The 18,517-nt window shown below is 36.5% G+C and overlaps 1 protein-coding gene across 4 annotated transcripts; it reads left to right on the top strand.

Moving 5' to 3' along the window:
- Window positions 1-12: 12 nt before the first annotated feature.
- LOC121874306 (chromatin assembly factor 1 subunit A-like) lies at window positions 13-17,693 on the top strand. Of its 4 annotated transcripts, none has more exons than XM_042378404.1 (11): window positions 14-860; window positions 1,523-1,634; window positions 7,570-7,682; window positions 8,054-8,154; window positions 8,541-10,106; window positions 12,153-12,255; window positions 13,041-13,094; window positions 15,712-15,783; window positions 16,410-16,544; window positions 17,067-17,263; window positions 17,447-17,693. In XM_042378404.1, exons 5-11 carry the CDS (start codon window positions 10,033-10,035, stop codon window positions 17,676-17,678), a joined length of 867 nt encoding a protein of 288 aa, XP_042234338.1. In that variant the 5' UTR covers window positions 14-860; window positions 1,523-1,634; window positions 7,570-7,682; window positions 8,054-8,154; window positions 8,541-10,032; the 3' UTR covers window positions 17,679-17,693. The 4 variants fall into 4 exon arrangements, 2 of the variants coding, with proteins under 2 accessions (XP_042234338.1, XP_042234339.1); XM_042378405.1 differs by having other exon boundaries at window positions 19-860; window positions 16,410-16,523; XR_006090390.1 differs by lacking the exons at window positions 15,712-15,783; window positions 16,410-16,544; window positions 17,067-17,263; window positions 17,447-17,693 and having other exon boundaries at window positions 13-860; window positions 13,041-13,059.
- The last annotated feature ends 824 nt before the right edge of the window (window positions 17,694-18,517 follow it).

Genomic DNA, 18,517 nt, shown 5'->3' on the forward strand with positions numbered 1-18,517 from the left:
TGATAGCATGAAACACTGATGTCTATGTTTCCCATTTATTAGTGTAAAGTACAGTAGTTCCAAACATGTGAAAAAATATGTAGGGTGGTTTTGTGTGGAAATTGGAGATTTTGACCAACATTATTTCACCCACTGGTGTGTGACTGATCCCTTTCAGTAAAGTGGTAACACTATTCTTTCATGTCTATCAAAACGTTCTGGGTGTTTAAAAAATGATGTGAAGTTCTTTTCAGCTGGTTTTTGTATTGAGTTACTACATGCAGCAGTCATTTTTGCTTTAAAATATCAAGCTTATTTGTGTTTACATATGGTACAGGGATGCTTTACTTCACACTTTCTCATACCTTTAAGTAAAAATCCAACAAAGTGCATATAATGAACCTAAAATTTAAGTATTTTCATGGAGAGGTATATTTTCAGACCCAGCAGGGCAGGGCTTGTTAATCTCATTGTGATATTTTTCTAATAAGAAATGGCTTGATAGGTCCCTGTGGGTATGTGAAGTCAGCCCTCCAACATGGTTTTACTTTGTTAACATATTTGGCATGTATTTGAAGGTTGAGATGTACCATATGTGAGACTCAGAATGGTTGAATACTGTAATGGCTTTTCTTTGTACTGTAATTAAAAGTGATGAATATTGTCCATATTCACTAAAAAGGATTAATACCTATTAAAAATATTTGCTAGTGGCTACCATGTTTGAAACATCCAATAATCTCACTACCCAGGCAATGGACAACCCCGCAGAAAATCAAAGAAGAAACGCACTCGACATATAGCCATCACAGATCCTGATAATGAGGATATGGACAATGACAGTATACATTTGGCAGACAGTGACATGTTGGAAAGAATGGGTAAGTCTTTAACAGTCATGCTGGGTGGAAAATCCAAAAGTAACTATTGGTTTATTTGGGATTTGAAGACCTGGCTAGTATGTTCATTAGACTCTTTATTTCAGATCAAAACTGTTCTATTAATTTATTGTTTGATGTGGTGGGCAGCTATGTACCACAATTTTAATATGTAGTTTAGAAAGGAATAAGGATTAAGAAAACAACCAGTGGCATATACAGGAAAAGATACAGTCATACTGAATGTAAATGATGATTGATGACTTAAGCTATTCAAGGACATACTGTAGATACGAGTAAAATGATGCACAAGAAATGGTAAGTTAAGAGTTACTTAGAGGAAACCTTGCAAAACAGTGGACATGTTGATGTAATAAGATTACATATGGTTTTGGAGAGATGGTCAGTGGAATTTAGAGACCTATGAGTTAGGGGCTTTTAAATGATTAAGGACTTCCAGAAATTAGGTAGTTTAAGAGAACGTAAATATTTGCAAAGATGGATATTCAAAATTAATTTGAAAAAATGGGAATTGCATTCAGCTAGAAATATTCAATGCCATGATATATACAGATAATTAAATAGACTCCTGCAGAATAAATTAAATTATGCTATTACAGTATGCATCGAGTTGTTGGAGCTAAGAAAATGTATTTTATTTGAAGGTGTACCCGACCCACCTCCACCTAGTTTGGCAGCTGGTCCAACCTTCACTCTTCCCACCTCAGAAAGTTTCACTCAGGCTCTCAATGCCCACACCCTCAAGACTGACATGAGGTAAGTTACTGCCAGGTAATGAGTTATTTTTTTGTGTTTTGTGTACAGTTCATGGACTATGAGGAATAAAATGAGAAAGCAAATTTTTTCTGTGTGACATGTCACTTATGAATGTAACTTAAATATGGATTTTTTTATTTGGAATTTGTCACTGTAGCAGGAACATTTTCCATAGCAATAGTTTGTTCTTCAATATTTGTTAAAGATGTTAAAAATTAAAAATGCAAAAACATTTTTTATTCAGAAATCCTGCTCCTGAGCAAAGTAACAGATTACTTGAGGAAATTCTTCAGTCCAAACCCCACTCTGGGACCCCAGGTGCTCAATGTGATATGACCAATCTAGTCAACATGGCCACAAATGAAATCAGCAACCAGGATGAAATAGTAAACACAAATAAGGATCCATATATATATATATATATATATATATATATATATATATATATATATATATATATATATATATATATATATATATATATATATATATATATATATATATATATATATATATCAGAAATTTCAGAGTAATTTCAAATGCCCCGCCATTAGCGATACTGAGCGTTCAAGGTCATCTGAGGGGAGAGAGCGCTGCCTGCTCATAGCGAGAGATTGCGGAACTAGGCCTATATGATATTAAATGTAATTTACCGAATTAATAATGATGCGATTCATGAAGTAAGGGACTATTATTGAATTTGAAATTATTATAGATCGTTTATCAGTCTGAATAATGTTACGGGTGTCCCAAGGAGTTATTAGTTAGGCGGAAAATATGTCACGTAGGCCTAAGCTAACGCCTTGAGAGGACGCGACGCTGGCTGGCCCTCAGTCGCGGGGAGGATTCATACAAAACAAGACGTCCCTGCGCGTCCGTCACAGAAATAGTCACGTGGCCTAGTCACCTGTGTTGCGCTATTGCCGTATAACAAGTAAGTCTCATGCGATCTCAGACAGGGTTAGATAGGGCAGTGGTAAAGTAAACTAGAGCTAACAGTGAGTTCATTTCAGGGTTTCCGTCAGAACCCACTTGACTGGAGTTGACCGGAGTTGACTGCGAGAGATTGACTGCCGTTGATGATTGAGGGTGGCGATTGTCGCCATTGGACCAATCAGTGTAGGCCTGTCACTGTTTAGCGGGGTAGCAAAGGATCTCTTGAGTGAACGAGTGCTTCCGACAACTAAAACGACGGGACCAGCATCCACAGTGGGTGATCAGTTCTTACCACTCGGGTGCACAACACCACATGTCCCGAGCAGCTTAGTGAAACGCTCTTGCTAACGGGAAGCTAAAGTTTCTCTCAACTGTACAAGGTCTGATTGGCTCACTCCCTTCCGCTTTATGGACGCACTGGGAGTACACTGAGGCTATCTGAGTAAACTAATGGTCACACACTGAGACCGTGAGTCTAGGTCTCTAGGAGATACCTAGAGGAACATCTTCCCTCCTTTATTACGGGTGTAGTTAACAACATTCCTCAGACTAATATTATCTTGACGTGTGTAGTTTAATAGTCCTAAATAATTTTGATAGTATTGTTTTTGAATGTTTGTGCCATTAAGTGGAACCAGAGTGATACTGTGATTTGATTCTTTTAATGCATCTAATTGTTCTTCATAATTCTGATCTCAGGTATAACCTTGTTCCCCAGAGTAGTGGTTAAGTTAGGTTAGGAAGTGTGCATCTGTTGGGGTGCTATTATTTTGTTGAAAGCCCGTAAGGCCTATTCATTGTAGAGTATTTAATTTCTTATTTTTATTACCATTTCCTCAGTGACTGATATTATTTTGTTGAAAGCCCTTAAGGCCTATTCATTGTAGAGTATTTAATTTCTTATTTTTTATTACCATTTCCTCAGTGACTGATATTATTTTGTTGAAAGCCCTTAAGGCCTATTCATTGTAGAGTATTTAATTTCTTATTTTTTATTACCATTTCCTCAGTGATTGATATTATTTTGTTGAAAGCCCTTAAGGCCTATTCATTGTAGAGTAGTTAATTTCTTATTTTTTAATACCATTTCCTAAGTGACTGATATTATTTTGTGAAAGCCCTTAAGGCCTGTTTCATGTGTGCAAGCAACATTTCTTAATACTTCAAATTTATTGTTGCCTGTGTTTCTAATAATTTCTATATCATGTATAATTTTTAGTCCCCAGAGTAGTGTTTTAAGTTTAAGTTAAGAGGTGCGCATATTGGTGTACCATTATATGATTGTGTTTGTAGTGTTGGAGGGAATATAAGTGTCTAAATTTTACAGTGTGTCTCATTCATCCCAGTCACAGACGCTATCCTTCCACGGGTCACGGACAGTTCATTTTGTTTCGTAGATTTAAGTGTTCTTGTGCTGGTTCGGGATTTTTCTCAAAGGGGCGCTTCCACTGCCATTACCATCTATTAATTTTTAATAAACCCCAAGTCAAGTGAGAAATTAAAGTCCAGTAAATTCTGACCGGTTATATATATATATATATATATATATATATATATATATATATATATATATATATATATATATATATATATATATATATATATATATATATATATATATATATATATATATATATATATATATATATATATATATATATATATATATATATATATATATATATATATGCTGATAACCACAAGGCTTGAGAATTTGCAGTCCGGAATTCATCGATGAGGAATACAAATATATATATAATATTGGCTCAAACCTTAAATACCCTAGATCTTTCATAGACAAATGCTTAAACATTACTAAGAAAACTTTTTATAGAACTGATCCCAAGCCCACCCATGACCATAAGAATATCTTAATATTACCATTTCACAAAAATTTCTCACACATTCCTGCACAGCTAAAAACCTGGAACGTCAATGTGGCATTTAAAAACTCATGCACTGTTAAACAAATGTTAATCAAGAACTCCCCCAACAACACAATTGGTTGCATTTATAAAGTTCCTTGCAAGGAATGTAATATGTTTTACTTAGGCCAGACAGGTAAAGATCTTGCAACTAGAATTAAACAACACAAATACAGTGTTAGGATAGGCCAGGAATCCAATGCTCTGTTTGTTCATTTGAGGGATAACAAGCATTGCATTGACTGGGATAATGCCTGCTCAATATTACCATGTAATTCAATTGATAGTAGGAACATCATAGAATCTAGTCTTATTAAACATACCGAAGCATTCAACATGAATTTGAGTAACGGCATGTACAAGCTGGACAATTTTGTAATTAAGAAGATTTGTGATCAGGTGAGAAGGCCGGGTCACTTGACCATCTGACCTGACCACCAACCGTTGTGTGCTATTTAAAGATTAGTAGGGTCATTACCTAATACCTGACCATTGTGGACCTGGTCTCACCCTCCTCTGTATATATACACCTTGATTTGTATTACTCTCTCTAGTCTGTACTCACCCCTGAAGATGTGAATTACACGAAAGCGCTTGGGAACTTCGTGTTTTCTTCTTTCCTTGTGGTTATCAGCATATACCTAGATCACGCGCACCTACAGTGATTTACTTGCATATATATATATATATATATATATATATATATATATATATATATATATATATATATATATATATATATATATATATATATATATATATATATATATATATATATATATATATATATATATATATATATATATATATATATATATATAGGGATTCTTCTTTTTCTTTTATTCAGGAACATTTCTTGTGTTTAGAAGAGGTAACCGCTAATGCCCGTCAGTTGTTTTCCTCCCCTGATCCAACTCTCTTGCCCAAGACCCCTCTGGGCAAGAAGAAATCTCGACTGAAGAAACCTCATCACTCATCAATTGCAGGCGAGATTTTTTATGGGAATCCTTGGGAATTGTCTCAGGTTTTTAATAAATTATGGTTTATTTAATTTACATTTATACAATTCAAAAACTGATACAGTAGGTTCAGTGAAAAAAATATTCAAGATGGAAAGTACAGTACTGTACAGTAGAACCTTGTTATTTTCAACTCGGCTAATACAGATTTTGCCTAATTCAAACTTTTCTCAAGCATGAACAGATAATTTCTACTTCGAACCAATTGCCTATGTTCAATTTATATCATCCTGATTTGAACCTAACCAAATTAAGGCCAAAATTCCAGCTGTAAAAATCTGTTGTTGATCAATCCAAGTACAGTCCTATTAGCTTTGCAAATTAATGATGAGTTCAAATGAGGAAAATTCAGAGGAAAATATAAATCTCTAAGCACAACAGGCAAACTGAAAAATATTTAAGAACTTGAGCAATAAAACCAATAAACACCACAGTTGTTACATGCATTTTGATCCATGTCTTGCTTACCGTACCCCTAGATCTCACTCCCAGGCCGGGGGGGGTGTAACTGTTCCCCACTTGTGAGCTACAGTATATATTATGTTATGGGTATTTTTCAGCTTGCTGTTATCCCACATTTAGCAATAATTTTACTCGAACGTTAGGTTTTCAAGATGAGGGATACAGTGAGTTCTGCTATAACGCGTGTTTTGACAACGCGAATTGGCTCTAACGCGATTTATGAATAGAGGAACGATATTTGTATAACTCGAACGCTTGTTTGCTGTAACACGATTTTGCTTACTATTTCTCCAATTTTGTGGCATTAACTGTGAATATGGTAAAGAAGAATATCTCCAAGAAGTGTTCTGGTGATCGCATTCCCGGTGATGATCGTAAAAGAAAGGCTATAACACTTGAAGAGAAGCTCGATGTTATCAACCTCAAAATCACCCTTCTCCCCCATCAAGTTATATTCATATTTTTTCAAGGTAAAGTGTTACATTTACTGTATGATTTCATTATTAGATATGAATGTAACATTTATTTAGACTGTGCTATCCTTTGTGTTAGGCTAACTACTAAATTTTTTTCGATTTCGAGTAGTAATCTGCACCTAACCCTATTTTCTCCATAAGCCCTGTTATTTCTATTACACGAATTTCTATAACACGATGTTTTACAAGAACACAACTATCGCGTTATAGCAGAACTGACTGTACATGTATTTAAATTTTATGTAATACAGTACTGTAGTAAGTAGTAAAATCCCCTCCTTCCCTCCTATTTTTAAATTTATGGCATTCCAAACCCCCGTCTCCCCCATTAGTTTGAAATAAAGGGATTATACTCATATTTACAAATATGATCCCATTACAGTATAGTCATAATAAAAATTCAGATCAACTTACGAACTTTCCCAGGTACAATACTGTACTAATGAATACTGTACTGTACTTTGTTCAGCATTATGACTCCACATATTATTTACGGGCTATAATTTGTTATGATTTTATAAGTACCGGTAGGGATGGGTTTTATTTATATTTTATTGTGAATTTTTTATTTATTGGGAGAAGGGGGGGAATTAGCCCACCAGGGCACAGGTCAATGACCCACATCAGGGCCTGGGGGCGAAAATATAATAATAATAAAAAATTAGAAAAAATAAAAATGTGTATGATATACAGTAATACTGATTATAATGATATAATAAATGACAATAGAAAAAAGAAAGGAAAAAAAAGTTCAAGAGTGAGAAACAATATATGTATGCTGTGTTGTCAAAGTAAGAGAAACAATTGAGACCCTGCAATTGTGTGTAAATGAGGCAGAAAGTCAGTTCAGCAACCTGGGACTTGGTCACAATTTTTGTGGTGCCATATGGCAGCAGAGTCTACCATTAGACAATACTTATGCTGCCAATATCTTCCCAGGTGGTAGTACCTCCATGTTTGGTAGCTGCCTACTACCCATGGTTCTGGGTTCCCAATAAATTTATTTATGAACATGATCTAGGAATGTAACTTGGAATACTGTACTGTACTGTATGTCTTTCCATAGTGTTTGCTGTTTTTATTATTATCATCTTGTATTCCACCTGCATCCCCGCAGAAGATGAAGTATTTTCATCATCCAAGAGGTTGTCCACTTGTAACACAGGAAGCAACATCAATAATCAAAGCCCTCTTGAAACACCCCCAAGGAGGGGCAGAGCTGCATCTCGGGTAATTATCCAAATTGTTACAGGAATAATTGTACTGTAATGATTTTTTTGTTTGTTCTGTTTAGCCATTTCCTGTTGCTGAATACACTGGTCTTGAAAGTATTCTCTGTTAACATCCCTCCTATGAAGTTTTTGTATGTGGAACAATTATTCAAGTGCTTTGTATTTTGTTCCTTCATATTTTTCTCCTCGCTGCAATTTGTATCTCATTAGTAAGGAAGAAATGATAAATAGTTTCTTATTAGTTATCATGTTGGGTACATAATACTGTACACTTGACGCATATTAGCAATGTAAATTTGTGATAAATTTCAAAGAATAATACTGTATTTTCTATAGCCATAACTTGGATTATTTTACTATTTCTGACAGCTCGCTCACGAGAAAATGAAAAGGGTACCTATGACAACAAAAAAGACAAGAGGAACATGTCAGGTTATTTTCAAGGGAGACTCCTTTGAAAGCAGCTCCAGGTATTTATGGACCATTGACACCTTACTTGCCATTTTATAATAACTCAAGTGAATGTTTTATAGGAACTCCATTGGTGTGGCCATGTGGGTGAGAGTAGATGTGGGGTTAAAGTTGTTTGATTAGCTTAGATCAGAGGGCAGACAGAGCCTAAATTGAATATGCAAAATGCCTAGGCAACATTTTCAGTGGTAGCTGTTTTAAGCAAAGTAATTGTCTCAGGTATATGAACTCTAAAGTGACAGATCTTGTAACTACCATATCCATATTAACGTACTGTGGTAAACTTGTGGAATTTGGCCAACCATGTGATGTTAAAATACTTCAGAAAATATATATTTATGTACCTGTAGTCTATGTAATTTACTGATTTATGCCTTTTTTTCAGTTATAAAGAAGTAGTAAAAGGAGCAGACTCTGGTCATGGGGAAAATTGTGAGTCTCATTTTGAAGAGATGGAATATGAATCAACTGTTGATCCTTGTGAATCAGCTGTTAATCCTTTAGCACTAGACACACCAAGTAAGAAGAATGATGGTGTAAAATGTCTAAGTGTTAAAGTCAGTCTTGAAAGATTATCTCATTTACACACATCTCAAGAAGTAGATAGTTCAAAAGATACAACACAAGTTACTGTTACAAATGCATATCAGGAGGAAGGTGTAGGTTGTATTAGTGAAACAACTTGTTCATACTCTAACCTCAGGTTAGAAGACAGCGACGATAACAAAAGCACCAGAATAAAGGAACTGGATGTTCAGAGATCAGGGAATGAGATGTGTAAAGGCAAAGAAAAAGAAGAGCCTTTATCTCCCAATAATTGTACTGAAAATGCATGTACAAAATGTGAGAATTATGACGAGTGTAATTCTCAATCCAGAACCCCTGAAGAAGTTAGGATTTTGCCAGAGCAAACAGAAAAACTTGTTACAACCAATACCAAGTGGTCGAACCACTCGAACAAAACAAAAGGAATTGCAGTTATCAACACGAGGAGATATAACAGATAATATGGTAAGCACAGCAGATCAGCCTCATCCCATTCCCAAACCAAGATTAACTCGTACAAAGCAAAAGGAGGTCTTACCATTGCTCGATACAATTGATGAATCAGAAGGTCAGTTGTTACCACCCATGGACTTTCCAAAACCAAGAATGACTCGCACAAAGACTAAGGCAAAAGAACAGACTAACAAATTTGAAAATGTGGAATATGATTCACAGTCTTCAGTAGAGGAGGGGTATAATACCCATGAGAAAGCTGTTGCACAGCCATCTGAGGAAATCCCAATGTCTCGTTCTACTCGTACAAAGAAAAAGGTGATAGAGGTAATTTCCTTAACTGACACTCCAGTCAAGAATGACATTAATAAATCAGTAGACAATGAATCACAAAAACCAAGGACAACAAGAACAAAGAAACGAATGTTTGACGAGTTAGGTGTAGATCAGCCTACTAGATCTACAAGGACAAAGTGTAAGAAAATGGAAGAACAACCTGAAAAAGAATCTGTGGCTTCAGAAAAACTTGGTCTATGTTTATTTCTTACTGAACCTGAAGATGAGAAAGACGGCAAATCATCTCAGGTTGTACAGAAATCACCACTTGTTAGGTCTGTTCCATCAGTAACATCTATGAAGCCATCACAATCAGCGACCTCCTATACCTCTGAGAATACTGTAATGGCTGCTACATCTACTCAGAACACAGAAATTGGGCCGGTTCGCCGGATAATCGATCTAAGGTGCGCCAGTTGCCAGCTTTATTATTAAGCCCTTGTCCATCGTCGTCAACTGTCCAAGTTGTAACTCCAGGTAGTCCAGTACACACTAGTTTTAAGCGTGCTTGCTGTACACCAAATTCAGACAAGGACTCTCCAATGTCTTCTACTGTACGCCAGAAGGGGACACGCGCGATGACCCCTGTAAAACATTCTCCACGAACATTTGCTGGGTGAGTGATGCTCTTGAGGTGTAATAGGTGGAGAATAGTAATATACAGTATAATGATTGTAAAATGTGCAGATAATGGCCATAGACAATAAAATTATTTCATTAAAGGAACAGTATACAAGTTAAAGTGAGGGAGGAGGATTGAGTGGTTCACTAAGGTCAAAGTTACTATGTTCATGAAATGTACTCTTTTGTCCCCTGCTGCTTTGCAAAATATGAGGACTAGATTTTAGTTATCCATCTCTCCAACTGTTATCAAAATTTAAGAACTCTAAAGTATGCACAGTACAGTTGGTCCTCACATTACGCGGTTAATGTAACCCGGAGGGTCCCGCGGAAAGTGAGGAACTCGTAAAGTGAACAACATAACATATGGGATTAATTGAAATGGAGTCCAGGCCGATCCCCAAACTCCACTTTTTGACGACACACAACTATGTTGTAGTAAAAATATTATCTTAACTTTATGATGGCATGCACACACAATTAATAATTAAGAGAAATATCAATAATATTAGGTTTTTTAACACTTACATTAGTAGAAAAGATGGCTGGGCACACGGGGATGGGGGGTTGGTTCCGAGGCAGAGGGCAGATTATTGGCCCTCACCTGTATCACTGGTATCAATTGTATCACTATCCACCACAGAGGCTTGCAGGGCCTCTTTGTTAAACCCCTCAAAGTCCATACAAGTCCATATCCTCACTATAATTATCACTATCACTGACTTGGGCCGGTTGTGGTGGGTGGCGGGTAAAGAACTCGGTAATGTTTTGATGATTGGGCGACCTTGTGCGCACCATTTTCGCGCCTCTTACACAACATGGCGGATGGCGGGAGGTTTGGATCCAAAAATGGCGCGGCTTGCCAGCCGCTCTCCGCGTAATGGGGTTCACGACCGCGGAATGTAAGAATGTTAGGTTCTGGCAAGGCACCGCGTTAACGGTGAAACGCGGAATGCGGGACCGCTTAATGTGAGGACCAACTGTATTTTATTTTGAAACTTTACCAAAGTATGCATTAGCAAAGCCTTTATTTTTTATACCTTATGCCAATTTTTAGTCTTCCCTTTATAGTCAGGGGCATAACCAGAGATCAAGGTGAAGATCAGACTTATAAACAAACTTTGTGATTGCTCTGAAACTTTCGACAGTATAGCATGTTTCCCCATGATCTTAAGCAGTCAGTGGTGTGAAGAAGTCAGGAGTAAAGTGATATTGGGAAAAGGTGATCTCTCTCTGATAATCTTGTTGTAATCAGTCAACAATTGTAAAAACATTGTTGATCTTTAAAGTTGACATTGTCTGGTAGTGGAGTATATTGTGTTGATATTTCAAGATAATTTCCATATTAGTTAAAGAGTTACAGAAGGATATAAGTTGTTTATTATATATTGAAGATGAACTTTCCCTTATAAGTTAGACCTCAATCGGGACTGTGCATGACACTTTGTCTTTTGGCGATGCAAGTTGCACCAGTGTGTCATGGGGATATTTTCATTGGTTAAGAAGTTGTGGAGTGAATACAGACAGATTTCTGTACTGTATCCAGGGTACTGCTGTAACCTTGAAGGTTAAGTCCCCACTTGGTCCATGACGTATTGCCTGGCAGTTGCTACATTGTGTTAATGTACCTTGATATCCTTTTTGGTTCATAGGTTTCAGGGTGGACATGAACACTTCATTAATATGCCTAATTTTATCCTTGAAGATACGGACAAAATATTATTTGACAAATTTCATTCCACTTATGCATAATGTGGTAAAGCTTCATTAAGATGCAATATTTCATAGTTTTAAAGTTATGGTCCTGGAGGGAGGGAGGGACAAATAGCCTAATTCTGCAGTGGTGGTGAACAAATCTGTTTCTGTTTAATTAAAAAAACCTGTTATACAAAGTAGGTTTACAGTAAAGTGGGGCCATTTGTTTTTAGGATACTTTTATTATTTTCCTGGTGGGGGTGGAGATGACATCATGCCAGTATCATTTTGATCTCTACATTTGCATTTTTTTTTTAGTTTATTTAATCAATTTATCATATTTCAGCTCAAAAACAGGCTGTACTGTACGAGAATTGGCAACTGCATATCAGAATCACATTGGAGAAACCCTTAATGAGGTTGAAGAGCTAACTTCTGAGGAGTGTGAGGTGTGTTTATAAGTGGTTGAGTTCGTTACTCTGGTAAAAAAAAACTGTATACAGTATAGTCTTCATTTGCGCGGTCAATTGAAACCGTGGAGGTCCGCGTAAAACGTGTAAACGAAATAACAGAACATATGGGATTAATTGAAATAGAGACTGGGCCGACCCCCAAACTACACTTTTTCTGACACAATAGTACGTTGTAGTAAAAATAACATCTTAATTTTATGATGGTATGCACACACAATTAATATTTAAAAGAAATATAAATAATATTAGGTTTTTTAACACTTACATTAGTAGAAAAGATGGCTGGGCACACGAGGATGGGGGGTTGGTTCTGAGGCAGAGGGCAGATTAATTGGCCCTCACCTGTATCACTTGTATCAATTGTATCACTATCCACCACAGAGGCTTGCAGGGCCTCTTTGTCAAACCCCTCAAAGTCCATATCCTCACTATCACTGACTTGGGCTGGCCGTGGTGGGTGGCGGGTGAAGAACTCGGTAATGTTTTGTTGACTGGGTGACCTTGTGTGCACCCTGCCCGCGCCGCTTTCCGCGTAAATGATGGAATGAACCGTGTAAATAAAAATTGCCAGTCTGGCAAGGTGCCGCGTAAATGACCAAACGCTTAAGCCGAGACTATACTGTATATATATTTTTAATCCTCCCAGTATAAGTCAGTGAGTTGTGAGTAATTTTATTGCTTGTCCATGACTCCTGTATTTGTGATGGCCACATAAAGCAAATATCCATTTCTGTTTATATAATGGCTATTTTATCTTTCAGGTAACACACTCCCCAGCTCATGTAACACGACATGCACGAGTTAGACATGCAAAGGTGAGAAGCTCCTCTTGGTTATATGTAAACTTTTAGAAAATATAGTACAGTATTTGAGAAATTATTACTAAACCTGACATGAATATAATAGGTTGAGGTGCATTTGTACAGGGAGTAAGTTACTAATGCAAATTAGACTTACACTACAGTAATTGAAAGAAAAGCCATTGACTATGCTAGTGAACAGGACGTTGTCTCTTGCCAGAAGTCATTAATGTTTAAAGATATTTATTGCCACCACCAACAGGGTCATGTGAATAGGCCTTTCAGCAAGCTGTCTTAAGTTGCCATTTCTGACTGTTGGCATACTTAATATGAGTCTTTTCCATGACAATTCATAGGGCTGCCATGATTTTTATGTTCAAGTGTTTAAGGTACCATTCTGGGTGAGTTTGTATTTTTCTTGGGTGCAATCTGATATGCACAGGGACTGTCACTTAGTCTAAAGATATAAGGCTAACCAACCATTTACAAGAGTTTCCAATTTACCTTTTTTCTTCCCTTTTAGATATTACAAATAATATATGATTGCTATATCTCATGGTTGTTAGCTTTCAATCAGTCCTGACCCAAAAGGAGGTGAGTTTCTGATAGTAATCATTGAAATTTGTAAATGGCTTCATTATGTGTGTTATGTTTTTGTGTATTTCGAGTGTTTCTGGCATGACCATTTTGTTCTTGAGGTTTCTGTTTCCCTTGATATGCCCTATGTATACAGTATAGGAGCAGAGAATAGAAAATTACAAAATGTAGATAGAATAATAGTGTAAATTACATAAAATGTACTATTTAACATTAATGAAGAACTTATTACTGTACTGTTACGATTATATATTCATTTCTAGAAGCCTCAAATGTTCCTTTAACAGGGTGAGAGTTCAACAAGAACTATCGCAGGAGTTTAAAACGTGCCCTAGAGATTGCAAGAGGTGCCGAGTTGAAAAAAGCAATGAAATATTCGGAGGTTTGATTTTTTCAGTACTGAGAGCATTTACTTGGGCTAACATACAGTACTGTAATGTAAGGGTATTGTTAATTAGGAGGTGGTAATATTAGAAAGGGGAAATTAATGGGTTCACAGGGAATTACAGTATATTGGTGCTTATTGTTTATCAGAACTATTTCACCATTAAACAGCTAATAAATGTTTAATGTTCGTGAGTTGTAATGGGTTGTGGAGGTTGTGTTGATTTTTATTTGCAAAGAAGCTATTCGGGTTTACTTACATTTTGAAATGTGCAGATATAATGGCCCTTTCCCCCAAAAAACTAACTTTACTTTAATCATTGATATCTTATGAAATGATAGTGTGCTGTATTTGCATCACCTGGCTGTATTTATATACAGTATACTATCCTTCATATATGGTCACTCTATGTATGTATTGTATATTGGTGCATCCCTCTTAATGGCCAAAATCCACATGTACAGCACCTAGAATTTGAAATTCCTTTTAGTTATTAAACTTGTAGTATGGTAAGCATTTCCTTTGTGCATCTTTGTTCTTAGATTAGTTCTTCCTGTTCATCCACAATTTCTTCCTCACTTGTATAGCAGTAAACATAGAATTTTTTTAAATAAAGTATGTTTCTTTTTCATGGGACTACTTTGCCACTACCAAACCCTATTATTTTGAGTGAACTCTACCTACTTAAATGCATTCTTTGTAAAGTACAGTAGATAGCAACTGTACACTCTTCAAGTTTTCGATGTCCATTCTTACAATGAAACCTCCATATAATGGATTCCTCTCTCCATATAATCTGTTAGATGGGGTTTCATATCAAATGGATCCTCAATATAAGAGACTTTTATCTCTATCTAACATACTGTAGTTCATTAGATGTGGGATTCACATAAAACGGGTCCTCTATATAGCGGAGTCTCCTTTCTACATTGTCCGTTAAATAGAGGTTTCACTGTAGTGTACAGTAATTTAATTTTGCAATGGGTAACAACAAACAGTATAGTACAAGTATTGCACCCTTTTTTACTCATAAACCTTATTACCAGACTTGAATCAATCAGAACTGTACTGGTATAATTGCAGATTTATGAAATGTATGTACAGTACAGTATTTATATTTACTGTACGAGGCAGTGGTGAAAGATTACTGTATTAAATGAATGGTTTGATTAATGTTAGTCCTCATATACTGAGATCACATACTGTACTGTACTGGGAATGGTAATTATTGGAGAGCGGTTCTTAGTATGACAGCACTTGACGTATATACCAATATTGTTAACAGTGGCCTGGCATTCTTAAAAAAAAAATTACTTTTGTGATGTGGTTTAATCAAAGATGGCATTTATTGTTTAGCTTTAATCAAGAATATTAAGTTGTTAATCCCTGGAATGTTCTTCAATGGTGGCTTCATCATATCTTCATTGTTTTATGCCCATTTCTCTTGTCAGGTTTCTATCTCTCAGATAATTCGTGACTTCTCCCCATGTCAGAATTACCTGTAAGTATTTCATAGTTAAATTTATGGAGGGGTTAGTGTATGTTCCATCATATTAAGATAAATCAAATGCATGCAGCAAATTTCGTGTTTCATCTTGAAAAAAAGCTGAACTATGTCAATAATATATTAACTCACTGTATTTATTTCAGACTCCAGACTCCCAGAGAGTTCGGATAAAGCCCCCTGCCAGAACCCCACCTGCAACTTGTACTTCAGATAAGGTACTGTATTTTCAAACTTGGGTGTTTTTTTGTATTTTTCTTATTACTGTTATAGTTGTGCTGTCCAACTGAGTCATAAACTCAATTAAAAGAGATATAAATAGGGATTAAAAATATAAGGAGTGAGCTTGATCATCTTTATTTCTCTTCCACAATTTGGTGATGTGAACTACAGGCAGTCCCCGAGTTATGTATGGGATCCAATACATTCACTACAAAAATCTCTAAGATCCCATATTTTACATTACTTTACTTTCATTATTCTGTATTGTTTAACATCACTTTATTTACAGTATTTACATTATTTGTTATGTATGGGATATTATTGTTGTTTTATATGGATGGGATTCTATACTTTAATCTCTTCTACTTATCACTTCAACTGGAAGAAGCAGTTGCTGAGCATTTAGACATTTTGGAAAGGTCGGCATTTGCTAAACTCCAGGGGAATTGTAGCAGTAAGTGGATATGTCCTTGATTTGAGTGACACCTTGTTTGCAGCTGGGGAAATGTGCAGTAGTATTACATACTGCATATGGTATACTCTATATACAATATACACTTTCCTTTGTTCTGAATGATGCCTTTACTAAATTTTATAATTGATATATTTTTTTCCTATGTAGGTTATTCGACCAAAGAAGATTTTACTCAGCAGCAGCAGCAGTACCCATGGTAGCTCTCGTGATACACCAAAAACTTTCTCAAGAAGTCGGCTGATGCTTACCTCGTCATCCTCGGTAAAACACAAAATACAAAAGGTTTTGCATACAGTATTTATTATATACAGGAACACCCTGGTTAATGAGAGGGCAACTGCAACATTAGAAATATATAATTCTTATGCTAACAGCCATTATATTTTAGTGTATTTTGTTCTAAGTCTTTTAATGAATAAGATAATAACTGTAGCAGTATTTTATTTTTATTATCAAAAGTATCAGGTAAATTGCTCCTCCTCCTCCTCCTCCTCCTCCTCCTCCTCCTCCTCTCCTCCCTCTCCTCCCTCCCTCCCTCCCTCCCTCCCACAATTGTGTGAAATGAGTGACGAACAGTGCTATAGAAACCTTGTCATCACGGGGGTTAGGTTCTGAACTGCTTCACAAAACCCCAAGTTTGCTATGATTTTGCCTAAAATAAAGATTACAAACTCCTGTGACTTTCATACTATATTTGCCAGTGTATGTTTGTATTTTTCAAATTCTTTTTACTGTATTATTATTATTATTAATATTTTCATTCTTCATAATCAAGTTTTGAAGTTTAATCATGTTTTATTACAGAAATTTGGTGACCCAAATGAAGCTAAATACCCAACGAACATAGTTACTGGAATAACATCATTCATCAAAATACAACCAGCAAAGCCATCACTTGAGGAGAAGCGACAAACAGGACTGCAAAAGAAGAGGGATCGAGAGGATGAGACGATAAAAAAGAAAGAAGAATTATTAAAATTGAAAGCAGAGGGGCAGAAAAGGTTGGTCAGGAGATAAATATCTAGAAATATGAAAGTCAGAGCTGTTCTTAGGATTCATAATTCAAGTTTTATCTGAGTGTCAAATGGATTGTTGCATGAATAATGGGAGAACAAGGTGTTGGGTGGTTTAATGAATCTTGTATGAATTGTCATTAATTTTATTCAATTATTATTTTATAACAGACGCAACGAGGAAAGGATGAAGCGGGTACAGGAAGCTCGTGAAGAAAGAGAGCGTAAGGCTATAGAAGCAAAGAAACAACAAGACAGAGATAAAAAGAACAGAGAGGAGCGACTAAGAGAACAGCAGCAGCAGCACAGAAAGCAGCAACTTCTTGCTAAGAGACGTGCAGAAGAGGCTAGAGTTAAGAAGATTAAAGAACAGGTAGGTTTAAGCAGTAACCTTGGAAATTAAATTATTCATAGTTGCGTTGAATTTAAAACTCTCGTATATATTTACTATACAGTAAACCCTCGATAAATCAGCACATCTGGGCTCTGGCCTTGCTGAGGTATACCAGATTCTGACTTATCGAGGCCTTTCCCCCTTCATACAAAAATCATCGACCCATATGTGTGTGTGTACAGGTAATTACTAAATATACAAAAAGTAACACTTACCAGCACTGCAGGCGAAGAATGGAGCATCATTGTAGGTGACACAGAGGTATGGTAGGTGACACAGAGGTATGGTAGGTGACACAGGCATGGTAGGTGACACAGGCATGGTAGGTGACAGGCATGGTAGGTGACACAGGCATGGTAGGTGACACAGGCATGGTAGGTGACACAGGCATGGTAGGTGACACAGGTGTGGTAGGTAACACAGATTCATGGTAGGTGACACAGAGGTATGGTAGGTGACACACAGGCATGGTAGGTGACACACAGGCATGGTAGGTGACACACAGGCATGGTAGGTGACACACAGGCATGGTAGGTGACACACAGGCATGGTAGGTGACACAGAGGTATGGTAGGTGACACACAGGCATGGTAGGTGACACACAGGCATGGTAGGTGACACAGAGGTATGGTAGGTGACACACAGGCATGGTAGGTGACACAGAGGTATGGTAGGTGACACACAGGCATGGTAGGTGAGACACAGGCATGGTAGGTGACACAGAGGTATGGTAGGTGACACAGGCTACCAGATATGCCGAGATTTTTGCTGTTGACAACACAATATACATAATGTATGTCGTTTCTCACTCTTGATTTTTTTTTTTTTACTATTTACGGTTATTTATT

The sequence above is a fragment of the Homarus americanus genome, unplaced genomic scaffold, assembly GCF_018991925.1.
Source record: "Homarus americanus isolate GMGI-L3 unplaced genomic scaffold, GMGI_Hamer_2.0 scaffold45991, whole genome shotgun sequence".
NCBI lineage: Eukaryota > Metazoa > Arthropoda > Malacostraca > Decapoda > Nephropidae > Homarus > Homarus americanus.

Coding starts and splice junctions, on each gene's coding strand:
- LOC121874306 (XM_042378404.1), top strand. CDS start 10,033: ATGTCTTCTACTGTACGCCAGAAGGGGACACGCGCGATGACCCCTGTA. Junction 16,545..17,066: donor TAAAACACAAAATACAAAAG/GTTTTGCATACA, acceptor GTTTTATTACAG/AAATTTGGTGACCCAAATGA. Junction 17,264..17,446: donor AAAGCAGAGGGGCAGAAAAG/GTTGGTCAGGAG, acceptor ATTTTATAACAG/ACGCAACGAGGAAAGGATGA.